This window comes from Petaurus breviceps, unplaced genomic scaffold (assembly GCF_028583685.1).
Source record: "Petaurus breviceps papuanus isolate PSGF00001 unplaced genomic scaffold, PetGlider_PUasm1.0 90740, whole genome shotgun sequence".
Classification (NCBI taxonomy): Eukaryota; Metazoa; Chordata; class Mammalia; order Diprotodontia; family Petauridae; genus Petaurus; species Petaurus breviceps.
Window position 1 is genome coordinate 2,649,182 of NW_027187330.1, and position 16,613 is coordinate 2,665,794.

Here is a 16,613-nt window from a genome sequence, read left to right on the forward strand (position 1 = left end):
CGAATGAAGGGGAGCAAGGGAAGGGGAAGGTGGGAGAACATGCTGGAGAGGAGAGACCCATGTGCAGCCCTCTGAAGTACCTAACACTCTAGTGCAGCATTCGGCTTAGAGAGTAGTCAGGGAAAGGAAAGAAGAGGCACCAGGTGACCAAATTCAGCCACTGGGAGGCCAGAGGAGCAAATACCATCCCTCTTCTGCCATAGGCAGCAGCTTCAAATGAATGGGACGACAGGAAACTTCTCACAGTCTCATCTTCCCTCTGGCCGCCCAGGAGACGCTGGCCAGAAGCATCCGTCCCAATCCAGCTGAGCCCCTGTCTGTGGTGCTCAGCATGGTCCCTGAAAGCATGTCATTTGGGAAGGGAGAGGAGGAGACGGGAGACAACCAAGGTGTGGTGGTGAGAGCACAGCCTTTGGAGGTCGAGGCCCTGGGTTTAAATTCTGCCTCTGCACCCAAAAGACTTTGGGCAAGATATGTGGCCTCTGCCCTCAGTATCTTCAACTGTAACAGGAGAGGACTGGACTGTTACAAGGCCCCTTCTGGCTGTAAGTCCATGACCCCAAGGAGTGGAAAGAAAAGACAAGGATGGAGGGCATGAAGTTCTCAACTGGAATGGAAGACCATTGTGTGGAGGCATCATTGCTCTGGGTACATTTAGACTCAGTTCCTAGCACAGTACCTGATGCATAGTAGGCTTCTTCTCTCTCTTTACACAGTTATTGCCTTCATTCAGGCCCTCATCACTTCTTGCCTGGATTATTGCAATAGCCTCCAAAGTGGTCTTTCTCACTGAGGTTTCTTATTGCCCTGGTCCATCCTACATACTGTGGGGAAAGGGAAGGGAGAAGGGAGGGAGAGGGAAAGGAAAGGAAAGGAGAGGAAAGGAGAGAAGAGGAGAGGAGAGGAGAGGAGAGGGAGAGGGAGAGGGAAAAGTATTGGAAATTTGCCCCTTCCCCCTCTTTGATCCAACTACACCGGCTCTCTGACTCTGTTTCTCTGTCTCTGTCTCTCTCCCTCATGGCACTACATCTCTTTTTTTTTTCCTACACTTTGTACTAGCCATCTCCCATGCCTGGAATACACTCTCTACTTTCATCTAATTCCTAGATTCCCTTTGAAATGTAGCTCAGACATCATATTCTGCATGAAGCCTTTCTTGGACCCTTTAATTGCTAGGGTCCTCCCATAATACCTTTCATTTAGCTACTTTTTACATAGGTATTTATTAGCTTTATAAATACGTTGAATATATTTTTATTTATAGTTGTCCCTTCATTAAATGTAAACTTCTTGTAAGTAGGAATCCTTTCATTCTTTGGATTTGTATCCCTAGTACCTAACATAATGCTTAGCACACAGTAGGAGCCTAATAAATACTTGCTAGTTAATTGTTGGTTGTTGTAAGAAAAAATTTCCATAGCCTGTGAGGAAGAAATAAGGAGGCTGGTAAGCGGGAGAAAGTAGGCATGGACCAGATTTTGCTTGAAAAATATTTTGATAACTCTATTTCAATATAATTGGTTTCCTTTGCAATCCTGCCATTCATTTTATTACTTTAAAAGCATTATTCTGAGAAGGTGTCCATAGACTTTCCCAGATTGCCATTTGCATAGGGCAGCAAAAACACAAAAAAGGTTAAGAACTCTCGGACTAACAAAAATGGCGGTATTAAATATCGCTCTAAGGTTTACAAAGCACTTCACAAATATTATCTCATTTTATCCTCACAACAACCTTGAGAATTAGAGGCTGTTATTATCTCAATTTTATAGATGGGAAAACTAAGGCAGACAGAAGTTAAATGACTTGCCCAGGTTCACAAACTAGTAAGTGTCTGAGGTCACATTTGAACTTAAGTCTTCCTGATTCCAGGTCTAGCACTGTATCCATGGATAGAGAAAGATATCAGGGGATATGCAAGCATCTTCAGTGATTATTTTCTATGAGAAGAGGAGAATCAGAATTGTATAGCCCTGGGAAAAGGTCCTGCTGTCCTTTGACATTCTGTGACCCTCCAACCTTTGACTGAGGGGCCTATACCTGGGAAACTAGGAGAAAAAGTGCCATAGAAAGGCACCTGTCATTCATAGGGACAGGTGAATGGATGGAGAGATGCAGGGAAAGCTGGTTGCTGTGAAATGACTGATGGATGTAGGGAGGTGGAAGCAAGAGATAGATGTCTAGAAGGCTAGAGAGATGGATGCAATTAGTCTCACAGAGAGGCAGGCAAATGGATAGTTACAGATAGGGATTGCAATTCTCAGTGGATGAATAGTGTTCTGAGCTGTTGGAAAGAAGGCATATTTTATAAAATAAGCCATACTTTTTACACCTTAGGAATGGAAGGGACAATTTCTAAGGGTCCCCCCTGTTTCTGATCCCATTTGCTCTGGATACCCAGGTTTTCTCCACTTATGCCAGAGGAAATGCCAGTTCTGCCAGGGTGGAAGAAGGAAGAGCCATTACTTGGTGATGTTGTGGTTAAATCTCTGACCGAAGAGGACAGTCTCATTTATGTCACCTCTGGGGCAATTCACTAGGGAGAGCAGTGAGGTAAGTGGGGAGGTTCAGTTCAGGAGTCTCAGCCTGGGGACAGGGAGGGAGGCAGCAGCCCTGGTTCTGAGACAGGTCTGGAAAGAGCAGGTGGTTACTGGAAACCATTTTCTAGCCCAGACTCTCAGGCAGCAGAACCAGGGCTCCTGCAGCAGCTCCCTCCCACCTGGGCACAACATTTGCTGCAATAGATGATTCCCTTACATTTTTCAAAACAAAGCCCTAACCCATATCCCTGTTTTTGCAGGACATTTTTTTGTCCTGGAAATCCACTTATATTTATTTTGTATCTATTTCGTATTTATTTATTTGTACTCATGTTTTTCTCTACTCCCACCTTCCCCAGAATGTAAACTTCTAGAAGGCAGGGACAGTTTCAAATTTCTGTTATTGTATCCCCAAAGCCTAGAGCAGTCCCTGGCACATAAAAAACTCTTAAAAATGAATGAATGAATCTATAAAGTGGCCCACCTCCCTTTCTTCATCTGTAAAGTGGACAACTGCTGTTGCAAGAAAGGATGATATTGTTGGGGAGGCTAGGTGGCACAGTGAGTCTTAAAGCCCCAGCCCCAGAGTCAGGAGGACACGAGTTCCGGCCTCAGACACTTAACACCCCCACAAAAAAACTAGCCGTGTAACCTTGGGCAAGTTACTTAACCCCAATTGCCCTCCAAAAAAAGGGATGACATTGTTTCTGAGATGCTTTGAGATTACTAGAGAGTGAAGAGGGTTCAATTCCTTGTCATTATCATGATTAGAAGACTGGGTCTCTAGCCCAGCTCAGCCCAGCCCAGCTGCTGTAGCAGATGCCTGCCCCTTTGAGAGCTTCATTCTATCAGACATTGCCTTCCGGCCCTCCTCCTCATTATTTAATGAAGATTCTTTCTGGAAATGGCATTTATGGAGAATTTGAGAGCTAATCTATGCACTGCCAGCTCACCTCATCCCCCAGGGATGGTGCACCAAGTGACAAGTCAGCCAGGCTTGGGGACGGGATGTTAAGTCCATCACTGAGTGCCTCAGGAAGCAGAACAAAGCGAATGCTAAATCTGTATCACAGGCTGTCCATCCCATTAGTTGGTGGGGGACAAGAGTTGGGTGGAGGAAGAAATGACTAAGTTTACTGATCACCTTGTCCTGTGCCTGGGGAGAGCCAGAACTAAGAGCCCTGTTGTTCTTGCCCTCAGAAACATGTGGTAAAAGTAGGGAGTCCCCTGGACATTTCTGGTCTGAGGATGTGAGTCTGTTGGATGAGTCTATATTCCTCTCAAGGGCATGTATAGCTAAGGGAGTGATACTCCCCTCCTGAGCAAGATTCTGGTTCCCTGCATCCATAGGCTATCGGGATAATACGAACTTTTTGAGGCCTTTGTCTGGTGCACAGATCATGTCCTAATTTGTACTGTGTTTATCTGAACAATTGTCTCATTCCCCTCTCTCTTCCCTCTAGATTCTCCTGACACTCAAATCAGGTGGGGATAGGGATAAGGAATGGACCTGTGATGATACTGATAGAAAAGCCATTCCTGGATAAGTAAACTCCCTCACGAAAGTGGGTCAGCACCTTTTTTAAAACTGAAAAGTCTTAGAGTTACCTGGAGCACTAGAGGGCCATGCTCAGGTCAAGTCTCATGGCCAGGATGGTTTAGAAGGATGATGTAAGCACATGTCTCTTGCTCTGGGGCCATTTCTCTATCTGCTACCTCCACAATTACTTCCCTACTCAGTGAGTCAAAGGCTGAATTAAATTTTAAGTTCCTTGAGAGCCAGGACCATGCCTAATCTATCTTTGTATCTCAAAAAGCATTTAGTACTAGCTTATCTGGCTTCAAAGCTCAGGTATTAGAGCACAGGTCTTGTAAACCAGGGGGAATTAGTTCAAATCTTCTTTCTGGGGCCTTTTCAACAAAATGGGCAGCTAGGTGACTCAGTGGATAGAGAACTGGGCCTGAAGTCAGGAAGGCCTAAAATCTGGCCTCAGACACTTACTAGCTGTGTGACCCTGAGAAAGTCACTTAACCCTATTTGCCTCAGTTTCCTCATCTTCTCAAAATGAGCTGGAGAAGGAAATGGCAAGCCACTCCAGTGTCCTTGCCAAGAAAACTGCAAATGGGATCAGACATAACTTAATAAATAAGGGCTGGCTAACTCTTAGGAACCTTTATCCATTGAAATGACAGCATTTCCGAAGCAAGGTGTTGTTGATCTTCCTAATATTCAATCAGGTAGGTGTTGAGGTAGATGCCCTCTAAGATTCTATAATCCTATAAGATGTGTCTGTTGCAATGAGTCCACTCTTCTTTTGTTGACCTTTTGACCAATTCGCAGCTCGACAGTACTTCCTCCAGAGGACAAGGAGTAGGAACAACTTGGTCACTTTATAAAGGTTTCATGGAAGAAGACTGAGGTGAAGTTTAGGATTATCTGTGGAGTTCACTGACCCCCATTTGCTTTCTCCCTCCCACCTTCCCTCCTTCCCTCTATTTGCAGAATGAGCTGGTTACCAAGGAGACACCACTACATCCTCCTGATAGGACCAGGCTGGGGCCTGAGTCCACACTGTGGTGGTAAGAGATAGAAGGTGACCCTAGGGAGGGTGGGATTCTGCCTGTCATCCCAGCCAAGTATCTGGGTTGGGCTTGGGCTTGTGTGAGTGTGGAATCTGCTTGGAAAGACTTAGCTTATTTCCTGAGAAGATTAAATGTTCTGTCTCCTGCTTCAGCATGGTTCTGGAAAGATGAACAAAGCCCCTGTTTGGATTTTCTGCTTGGCTGCATCAGACCAGCCGTTTGGGTCTGTGTGATGTGTTAGACCTCGGAAGGGGGCCCTGGCAGGCCGAGTGAAGCTCAAGGCAGCTCCTGGCCCCAGGAGGGTGGCACCTTCCTAGAGTGAGGCTGCTGGTGCAGTAGGGGCATGGGAAGGTTAAAGGGCAGGAGCCCTCTATTCACCCTCCTCCAGGATTCAGCAGAAATTAAACACAATCAAACTCTACTGGGGAGGTAGGCCCCCTAGAATGGGAAATTCCAGTTTTCCTCAGCAGCCACAAACACAAAACTTGCACAGGATGGTTTATATATTTATATATTTATTGCTGAGGCTCAGTATTTGTCTAGCTTACTACTCATCTGTTTTTGCCCATGTCATCGAGCTTAGAAGGTAAACATCCAAGGGGAGGAGGCATGTTGAACGTTTTTGAAGGAGCAGAATTCAGCTCTCTCACCCTTGCCTGACTGACCCCCACCCCCTGCTGACAGGTGCTAAACATGTCCTTTCAATAGTAACGACAAGAATGTCTAACCTCACCCCTTTCTCTCACTCGGAGTGGCAGTCACCGGCCAACCTCATACATTTGATCCTGTCAAATCACCCAGTCTGAGAAAAGGCAGTGTGATCTCAGGCCATTGGCACTGTACATCTGCTTCCACTTGTGGACTGTAGTGGGGCCAGGAATAATTCTACAGATGTCAGCTGGCCCCACCCACAAATGGATACAGGAAGACCTCGTTATAAAAACACCAAAACACCAAACTTGATGTTCAGACATTTGCTGTTACATGCATTCCTTATCTAAATCAGAAACCTAATATGACTACTTAGATTGCCTGGAGACTTACTTTACTGAGATTTCTGGTCCTCTTGGCAGTCAGTGGGTTTCAACAAATGCACTGCCCGTTTACTTTGGGGCTTTGTTGTTAGAGCCAGTATCCAAGAAACGTCAGATGGCATTGTAATTTAGTGCTGCATGGGGTCTAGTTAAAATGATCTTGAATCTCTGGGAATGGCCATAGTTCAAATTGTTGAATTTGTGTGTTTCCCAGACCCCTCACCTCTAATTAACCCACTCCTTCCTAAAGAGGTAATGGCTTTCCAGAGAGAGGCAGGACGGTATTGAAGGGAGGCTGCATCTCATGCATTGGCTTGGGAGGCAGAAAACAGGAGCTTTCACCTTGTTTCATCCAGTGTGGGACCTTGAGCAAGTCATGTCTGGGTCTCAGTTTCCTCAAATGTAAAATGAGGGACTCGGAAGAGAAGGTTTGACACTAAGGTCTTAGTTCCCTTCTTCAACACTCATGTCTAGGCTCAAGTACCTTAATGGAAGTCTTTCTGAAGCCCATTGTAGCTGTTTGGCTAAACTGTGTTTTTTTTTTTTTTGCTTTAGACTTGTAATTCAAACAACTGTTACAAATATAAAAATAGCTGCACCTATTAGGGATTCACATTTTATTATTTATCTTGAGTATCATTATTATAATATCAGAAAATTGCAGCTCTCCTTTAAATAGGTGATTTTAAAAGGTTTACTGCATTTCTAAGTGTGATTTTATTATATCTTGGGGCACTGTATTCTCCCCCTCCTTCTTCCTCCCAGAAGATATCTGCAATTTAATGAGACGGAATGGCAATTTTCACTATCAAGACTTATTATTAAAGCATTCTATGTGTTAGGTCCAGCCCCAGCAGGCAGGCTGGTCCTGAACATCCCCAAATATCTGCTGTGAGCCTTTTTCTAACAACTAGGGGTGCCAGAGTTATATTCCTACTGACTCACCTCCTCTGAGGAAAAGCCCGAGAAACTCACTGCCCAGACCAATTCCTTTCTCACAGTAGGTACTTGGTTGTAGTGGTAGTAATTGTCGTTTGTTTTTCAATCTGGAAGATGACCATGACATCAGAGAAATGTTAAATTGAATTGAATTACAAGCCCACTATCTCCTCATTTGTAATAGGAATGTAAATTTTTAAGATCTTTCCTGCCCCTATGTTAAGTGCACCTGGAGCCTGTGGTGGGAGGCTTGTTTTTCAGGAGATACTTTGTGATTGGGCAGTGGGTCAAGAGAGTTGTTACATTCTCTGAGCCAGGAGAAGGCTATATAAACCTTGATGTGAGACTTTGTTTTGGGGCTCACTTTGACAAGTGTTGTGTGATTTGACCAGATGAGACTCTGGGCAGCCGCTGAGAGCCCCCTGGCTTTGAAAACCCAGATGTTGATGCTTCCCTCTCTGGTGACTGACTAGGTATGGATGTAATGGTCAGACAGCTGGAGACCTGTCTGCTTATATGTTTTTCTGTTTTCTTGTAACTTCTGTCTGTATACTCTGAAGTTCAGGGTTCTTACTTTTTCCCCTGAACAGGGTAAATGATATATTTGATTGATTAAAAGCAAAATTGTCAACCCATTTTGAGTTGCTTTCCTTTAGAAAAGCAGATCTAAGAACCTGTGTTGGCAGCCACCCTGGGGATGCTGGGGTGCTTGCTGCTTCATCATTCCATAACCCCTTTCCTTGGACTGAACCCCAGCTTCCCAGAAGGGGCACATGTTAGTCTGTACCCACATTGTACTGTTTTTGTTTGTGCTTAGTGGGTTCTGGTTGGCACCTGGAAATTCATTGGCATGCCTACTTGGTCAAAAAATTATAGACTATTAGAGCTTGAAAGGATTCTGAAGAATATCTAGTACAACCTATGATTTCACAGAGATGGAAACTGGGGCCCAGAGAAGGGAGGTGAGACTTCCCATATTCTCTCCATAAGTGGGGGCTGAGCCCGGTCTAGAGCCCAAGCCAGGTCTAGAACCCAAGGCTGGTGAATGACCTGCACGGCAGGTATAATACTTATGTGTTGTTCGTTCTTGGCACCACCATCTGATGTGCGTGTGACATTTTCTTTACTCCTTAACTTGGCTTCACCATAAAGTATTATGGAGAGGATGGCATCCCGTGACCATTCAGAGGATAGAATTTTGGGTGCAAGGTGTGGTGTAAACACAAAGTTTGCGACAGTATTTCAGGCATCATCTATTGCCCCAGAGGAATTCCACCAGCTCAGCACTAATATCCAGCATACAGTTTATTGGCATAAGTTCTCTGAGGGAGGGGCTGGAAGACTTAGCAGATTAAAATTTTAACATTTTCATCAAGAAACCCTAAGCCCTCCCCCCCCAACTCTCATTGCCACTATCACCACCTCCACCAGCACCATCCCCTCAAGAAGGTGTTCTCCATTCCAGGGAGTCAGGGTGGGCAAGGAAGAAACAGCACAGGCCAAACCAGCAGGCACATGATACATTATAATGAAGCAAGCAACCACCTGGGAGCCATCTTTGCTAAGGGCAAAATAATAACAAACAAGAGAAAGGTCACAACACAGACTGGTACAGATGAACTAGGACTCTCATGGTTGTTTTGGAAGGGAGGGAGGGAGAGATTTCCCTTTCTGTTTTCTCAGAAAACATGCAAAGAAAGGATTCACAAACAACTCTGTTTACAAAAATATCCGTAACTTCCCTTTCCCTTTCCAAAGATGGCTACCCTGCTGTTCATTCAATGACTCGGAGGGAATACTGCAGTATCTACCGGGGGTGGAGAGAGAGACAGGCAGAGGGAGAGAGATTCAGTTCCACAAAGATTGTTAGTCTTTCTTTATTGATGGGAATTAAAGTGCATATAACTGAAGGCAAAGTCCAAGGCCTAGAAAAAGAAAGGAGGCCTGAGAGGGAGACTCAGAGATTCTGATGGCGGCAGAGGGGTATCCACCTAGAAAGGCCACTTGAGCTGCAGAGGGAGCGGGAGGGGAAAAAACAAACAAAACAAGAGAGAGATAAAGGGAGAGAGAGAAGAGGAGGAGGGGAGGAAGGAGAGAAATGCCGATTCAGACAGAAGTTAACAAGGGCTAATTTATTTCTCAGGTGGTGAGGTCTACTGAGTTAATGACAGGAGCATTAGTCTGAGGAAGATACGACTGCAAGAGAATTGGAGCTCTTCAGTTACAAGCTTGGCCCAATTGTGGGTTGGGGACCCCATGCAAACAAGAAGAGTATGTATGTGTGTGTGTGTGTGTGTGTGTGTGTGTGTGTGTGTGGCTTCTCAGCACAGGTTAGGGGGCAATGACTACTCCAGGAGATGAATACCTCACTACTTTGCATAGGAGTATTATCTAGGGAACTCTTTAATTTATCTTTTCAAGCTATTAGGAGAGCTGAGGTAGAGCATCCTGGGTATGGGAGATCCCTATGGAATCCCCAAACCTAAGGCAATCAGAATGACTTTATTTGGCCCGTCCCACTCTCCCCTTGCTCTTGGGCTCCATTTGGGATGCTTAATGTCTTTCACTCACCCACACAAGCTGTGCCATCCTCGTTGGGTTCATAGCCCCGGCTGCACCTTTTGTTTGTCCGACATCGGTAGCTTCCATAGGTGTTGACGCAGACTGGCTTGTCTCGGGGACACACAAACGGGAACTGGATACACTCATCAGTGTCTGAAAAGTAAGAGAGGAACCACTCACTCAGCAGTCCAGATGTACACCGACTGAAGGAACCAGTGAATAAAAATTCTTCCCAGGCTGGGCACCTTCTCCCTACCAATCATCCTAATGGAAAAACAATTATGGAGTGTTGACTGCATGGGAAGAGCTCTACAAGGGATCCTAAGCTGCCAAGTTTCTATTGTAAGACCTTGGCAAGCACTAGGAGTCTGAATGTCACTGTTGCCTTCTTCATTTTTACAACTGTCCCCCAGCCAGCAACTACAACCATGGCGTGTCCATCATCCCATATTGTAATCCCATCTCAGAGTGACCTTGACTACTCATCCCATCACCCAGCTGCCCTGTGGGTTACTTTGCAAGGTGTCCCACTGGGCACAAGGCCCTTATGATGCCTAGCCCAAGCTCCAAGCACCTAGGACAATGCCTGCCATGATGAATGCCTAAATGCTTACTGAATCACATAAACTGACACCTACTACTGGTGTGACCTTTCTGGGACTCACTTTCTTTAGTTATAAATTGAGAAAGCTAGATTAGACGATCTCTAAGGTTTCTTCCAGATCTAAATCTATGAGAATCCATATGACCAGCTGGGCTAAGGCTGGTCATTTCCTAGTGCATGATGGTGACATCAGATTCTACCAAACTCTTGGACCAGACTATGATGTCCATACTCCCTTGCTAATTCTTCTTTTCACAACCTTTCTGTAGTGATCTCTCCTTCCTGCTCCTGAAAATCCTTCAAAGCACTTTGTCTGGACTCCTCTTTTACATTTGACTTTTGTTGTTCAATCCTGTCTGACTCTTCATGACCCTATTGGAGTTTTCTAGGCAAAGATACTGGAGTAGTTTGCCATTTCCTTCTCCAGCTCATTTTGCAGATAAAGAACTGAGGGAAACAGAGTTAAGTGACTTGCCCTGGGTCAAATAGCTAGTGAATCTCCCTTGTAATATAGTTATTTAAAATGTATGTGCTTGGTTTGAACCTGAATGTCAAGATGTGCTCCAGTTAGGACATCAATTCATTCTTTCTATCATGGCATTTCTCCTTTCCTCTAACACCACATTCCCTCCTCAAGGTCCTTCCGACCCCTTTACAAATATCTTGAACTCTTGAATGGGGCCTTGGGTTTTATTTCCCCCAAAGCTCCATGGTCACTCCCTTTCCTCAATCCTCAGACCCAGTGACCCTGTTAGTCACTCACCCATGCACCGTCCATTGTCTTGCTGGGAGAATCCTTGGCCGCACTGCATGGTGGGAGGAAGTGGAGACACCAGTGAGCCTCGATGTCCCTGTCCCAGGCCCTCTCTGGTCACAGCACCAAAGCAGCTGCCGTCCAGACCCCAGATCAAGCGGAAGCTGAGCTCAGGTCCAGTGCCTGAAGGCAGCCTCTTCCCTCCTTCCCAGGTCTTTTGTCCCCTTGCACTTAGACCAAAAGGGATTCAGGAGTCCAACTGTTGATACCTCAAGCTCCTGCTCCTTTCCCTTCTCCATAGTGGAATCTATGAGCCAGAATTAGGAAACCCAACTTTTAGGCCTTCCTCTTCTTCCTTCGGCCACCTCCCCCAGCCTGTGGTGCTGGGGAGAATAGGAGGGATACGCAAGGCTCCTACCTCACAGCTGCACTTAGAGGCCAAGAGGGTCAGAGATGCTGCCCTCACGGGCAAGGGAGGAGCTGCCAGGAATCCTGCATTTTGCTAAGAGGTTTTGTCTCAGTTGTGAAGGTCACTAGAGGTCCCTGCTAGGGAAGCTTGCTCATTCAAGGGATGAGATGGCTTGGATACAAGAACTGATGGTCTACTTTGGATTCCCTTCTATGGGGCTGTGAGTAGTGCCTTCCTCTAGGGAAGGTAGGACCATAGTGGGGCCTAGACTTTCTGCCCACCTCCAGTGTTGCTGGCTTGAGCAGCCCATCTTCCTCTCGGGGATAGGGGATCTCCAGCACGGAGTTAGTCTCGTTGCTGGCTACCCCTCGGCTCACAACCCTACCATCTGGCCACGTCACCTCCACGCTGCTGGCCTCGTCTTGTCCTGTGGAGTGAGAGAGTACAAACATAGCAGAGGAGAGAGGAAGCATGAGATTCATTTACTGCCCCAAATCATTCCACTAGATAATTGTTTTGGAGAAGATCTTAAGGTAATAGCAACCAGATCCTTTTGTTTTTTAAAAAGAATGCAGAAAGATAAATCAATCCCTAAAGATCTAGGTAGCTAGGGGGCGGCCAGGTGGCACAGTGAGTAAGAGTGCTGGGGGAGACCTGGGATCGAAAGCGGGCTCAGATACTTAGCACCACACCCAGAAATAACTGGCTGTGTAACCTTGAGCAAGTTACTTAACCCCAATTGCTTTAAAAAAGATCTAGGCAGCTACTTGTGGCCTCAAGGCCACAGGTTCCCCAACCCCGGACAAAATAAACACACACAGAGTTTGGGGTGATTCCATTTAGAGTGACATCCTGAAGAAACACTGGACTTGGAGGCAGAAGACTTGGGTTTGAATCGAGTTTAGGCACTTCCTAGTTACATGAACCTGGGCAAGGCCCTGGGCTTCTCTAATAAGTCACTTTTTTCACCTGTAAAATGGAGATAATAATATGTGTACTGCTTACCTCACTGAGGTATTTTAAGGAAAGTATCAGAGCACTCAAAGTACTAAAGAAATGGGAGTTATTATCATTAAGGAACCCCTAGTCAGATTGTTCTTGCCAAATCATGAAGGGAAAATTAATTATAATAGCTAGCATTTACATAACCTTTAAGGTTTGCAAAGCACTTTACCCAGATCGTCTCTCACATGATGTGAGTCAGGTATTATTATTATTATACCCATTTTACAGATGAGGAGATAGCCTGAGAGAGATTAAGATTTGCTCAGGGTCACACAGCTAGTAATTTCCTTAAGGGTGGATTTAGGTCTTCCTGACCCTAAATCTTGAACTTCATTCACTTTATTCACAGAACTTTGTCTTACTTTGTCTCTTATTACCTGGTATGTCTGTAGGTTCAAATCTCTTGGATTTAAAGCCTACCTTGCACTCAGGGATAGGACCACTCTTGAGAAAAAGAATCCATGGGGCTGGAAGGATAGGGTTGTAATTGGTACACCCTCATGAACCCTTGGGAGCCTGGGCTAAGGGGTGAAGGCAGGGGATGCTCTACAGTCAACATGAATTGACTGGGATGTCTGCCAACGCTATGTAGTGACTTCTAGGCCAGCTGGTCCCCTAATAAGTGAGAAAAATGATCTTTCTATTATATTAATAGCCAATTATTAAATTAGGATGCAAGCTTTTTCTCCTCTGTTTTTTCACTGAGGCCCAGATCTTGTGGAAGGTCAGCCTCTGAAGGAGATGGCTGGTTGAGATACGCCTTAACCCTGGGGAGGGGGCAGGGGAATGCTTTTTCATCCTGGGCTGGACCCCACCCAACTAGGAGACCTTACTTCTGCTTCGAGGGTGAACAGAATCCAGTTCTTACCCTGAAGGAAATGAGCCCCTGTCCATGTACCCCCTCCAGTAGAATTTAGGGTGACCCAGCTCAAGAAGGAGAAAACCAACTAGGCTGGTCTGGATGGAGATGAATTCCCCTGTCCAGATTGCTGGAGGCAGCTGAGGTGCATGATCAAGCCAGGTTCTTGGCAGGAGGAGCTGGAGACTTCTAGCCCACCTCTTCATTCAAGGTCATACTGATCGGTTGATTTTTACTTGTCAGGGGCATTCCCTTTCATAAAGATATCTAAAGCATTTGGTGTCTCCACTGAATTTGGCTGCTGAGAGAAACCGCTGACCACCAGTTTATTGATTAGTAGCTATCCTAAATTAATAAATTGATCATTAATTACCCAGAAACTCCATCTCTTGGGTTTTTCCCTTCGTAGCAGAAGACTGGGATATTTTGTCCCTTACTCAGAGAACCCAAACAATGCTGTATAGGCAACTATTCCCCTCTACATCAGCATCTGTGTCAGTGAAGAAGTCAAAGACATCACAAGATCAGCCCAGGAGCCCTTTGGGTAAAAGGACAGTTTGAAAGACAATATCATATTGCCCGTGTTGTGTCGTGAATTCAGTAATCTTCTGAGGGTTATCTGCTCTGACATCTCACAGTCAGATTCAGCACCTCTCCACTGCAACTGGAGGGGAAACCTTTTTCATCTGAGAAGCCACCTTCAGAATCAGGAAGAGAGTTGGGCCGAGAGTCAGGAGATCTCAGTCTGAATCTTGGCTGGGACACACACTGGCTGTGTGAACTTAGACAAAATTTGGTGGAAGAAACTCTGGACTTGAAAATAGGAGAGAATTACATTCAGGAGAGGTCTGGGATCCCACCTCAGGTACTTACTAGTTGGGTGACCATGGGCAAGTCTTTTAATACTTCTGAGACTCAGTTTCCTCATCTGTCAAATGGGGATCAATCAAACAATCAACAAGCATTTATTAAGTACCAGGACCTGGGTTCAGAACATTTTCAGGATCTCCTTGTATAGTATAAAGAATGGGTAGAAAGGAGTCTGTTTCTTCCTGTCTCCTCTATCCTCTCACCAGGATACCAGTTCTGCTCTGTTTCCTAGACAGCAAAGTTATGATACGAATGGGTCAGCATGGCTGGAGTTTAGGTCCCAAGGACAAAAGTAGTTACTAGAGTACTGGGTGGGGCAGCAATGGCAAAGGATGGCTGTGGTCCATGATCTTCTCCAGGGATATTGGTTCTGACAGACCCAAAGGGACAGTGTTATATAGTGGAAAGTGGTGGAGGGTGAGGGGAAGATGAAAAAAGGCTTTCATCAGCAGCAGCAGCAGCAACAGCAGCAGCAGAGAGGATTTGAACTGAGTCTCGGAGAAAACCAGGAGATGAAGTTGAGGAGGAAGATTGTTCTATAAAAGGAAGACAGTCTGTGCAAATACAAGAGGTCAGGAGGGGGAGGCCAGGGGTCACTGGACCATGGACTATATAAAGGAGGAGGAAGGAGTAAGCTAGAAAAAGACTGGAGCTGTAGGGAGGGGCCTTGTTCTGAAAGGTTTTAAAAATGGAACATGGCATTTTATATTTGATCCTGGAGTTAATAGGAAGTCCCTGGAGGTGACTGAATGGGGGGAGTGGTGCCACCTGGGCTCCCATCCTCGCTCAGCTCCTTCCTGCACAGTGACCTGAGGTCATACAGTCCCTTTTCCTTTCTGGGTCTTAGTTTCCTCCTCCATATTCAATTCAAGGAGCATTTAATAAGCAACTGATACGACTCAGGTTCTGTACTAGGCACTGGGCAAGCACAAAAGCCGAGGCTCCCTGCTCTCAAGAAGCTGCCATTCTATAGTATGTATAGAGATAAGCAGGTACAAGATACAAATAAAATAAACCCAAAATAGTTTCGTTGAGGTTGGGGAATGACGGGATTGGACTAGATGGCCCATAGCGCTAAATCCCCATGATCCTAAGATTGGAGGAGGCCATGTCAGAGCTGCTACCAGAGTAAGGAAGGGTCCCTGGGGGGGACTAAGATGGAAGTCTCCTGAATATAGTCCTCAGTACAGGGCCCAGGGCGTGCTTCCGCTGCTGCTGGCTGCAAGTGAAGACTGTTCACCTTGATATTAAGCAGAGAGGACAGGGGAGATCAGGAGCAGCCCTGAGCAGTCTCAGGCACTTACAAAGGACAAAGGCAATTGAGACAAACAGGATTGCTCTTTTCAGAAGAATTAGAAACAAAGCAGATGGTGGGAATATGGTTGGTGGAATATTTTTGCACTTTAATAAAGCCATTTTTATGGGGAGGGGGCATTGAATTTTCTTTCCTCAAATGAGCTCCAGCAGCTTAGATACTAACCCTGTCTTACTTGCAAAAAAAAAAAAAAAGAACTGAAAGCCTGGACAAAAGGGGTCTTCTGTGTTGACATCTCTAGGGCAGGGAAGGCTTTCTTGGTGGGGGCAGGGAAATGATTTGCGTTTATTTTATTTTATGTGTTGGGTAACAAACAGCCACCCGCCTCCACACAGCGAGGAACAGTCAGCAACCGAAGCTTAGGAGCTGAAACAACCATACAGAATGTAAAATATGCAGTATTTTCCATTGTGTGTGTGTGTGTGTGTGAGAGAGAGAGGGGGGGGGAGAGGGAGAAAGAGAGGGAGGGGAGAGAGAGAGAGGAGAGAGAGAAAGAGGGAGAGAGAGGAGAGGGAGAGAGAGAAAGAGAGAGAGGGGGGAGAGGGAGAAAGAGAGGAAGGGGAGAGAGAGAGGGGGGGGGGGGAGGGAGAGAGAGAAGAAAAAATTCTTCACAAGCTGTGAGCAGAAAGCTAATAGGTCTGTGATTGGCACTGACCTCAGGAGCATCCTGATATGGCTAGAAATGAGGGCAGAGGTGAAAAACCAATGAGATCAATCAGGCTGAATATTGTGAATGAACACACGGGAGAAATAAATCCCAAATGTAGAGTCTGAGGCAGGCAGAAGTCTCAGGAAGACTGGAGGGGACAGTGATGTACAGAAGCAGAAGGAGATGGACAGGCTTGTCAGAGTGAGGTTATCGTCCTTCAGAATCCTCCTCCCCAAAGAGGTGCTCCCACGACCCCCCCCCTCCCCACCCCCAAGCACTGGAGGGCCTGAGTATCACGTACAGTTAGAATGAGTCCTGGAGAAGCCAGTTGGGGAGCCCTAAGGGACTAGATGCCTTCAAAATGAAGGATGGATTAGAGTCCAGAGAGGAAAGGCAGAAAGGAGGCTGGGGGACTTTTGAAGAACGACAAAATTCACTAAATCAACAAAGCTGTACAAAAGATGAGGAACCGTGAACATAATGTGGCTTA

The 16,613-nt window shown here is 45.8% G+C and overlaps 1 protein-coding gene across 3 annotated transcripts in view; it reads right to left on the bottom strand.

The window, feature by feature from the left end:
• Window positions 1-8,388: 8,388 nt before the first annotated feature.
• CRTAC1 (cartilage acidic protein 1) overlaps window positions 8,389-16,613 on the bottom strand; it is a 184,510-nt gene continuing 176,285 nt past the window's right edge. Inside the window, exons 12-15 of one of the 3 annotated variants that reach the window (XM_069067151.1) lie at window positions 11,707-11,852; window positions 11,026-11,068; window positions 9,668-9,811; window positions 8,389-8,652 (exon numbers count right to left, since the gene is read on the bottom strand). In XM_069067151.1, coding sequence (XP_068923252.1) covers window positions 8,468-8,652; window positions 9,668-9,811; window positions 11,026-11,068; window positions 11,707-11,852 — 518 coding nt within the window. In that variant the 3' untranslated portion in view covers window positions 8,389-8,467. The other 2 variants (XM_069067153.1, XM_069067152.1) reach the window with 2 other exon arrangements.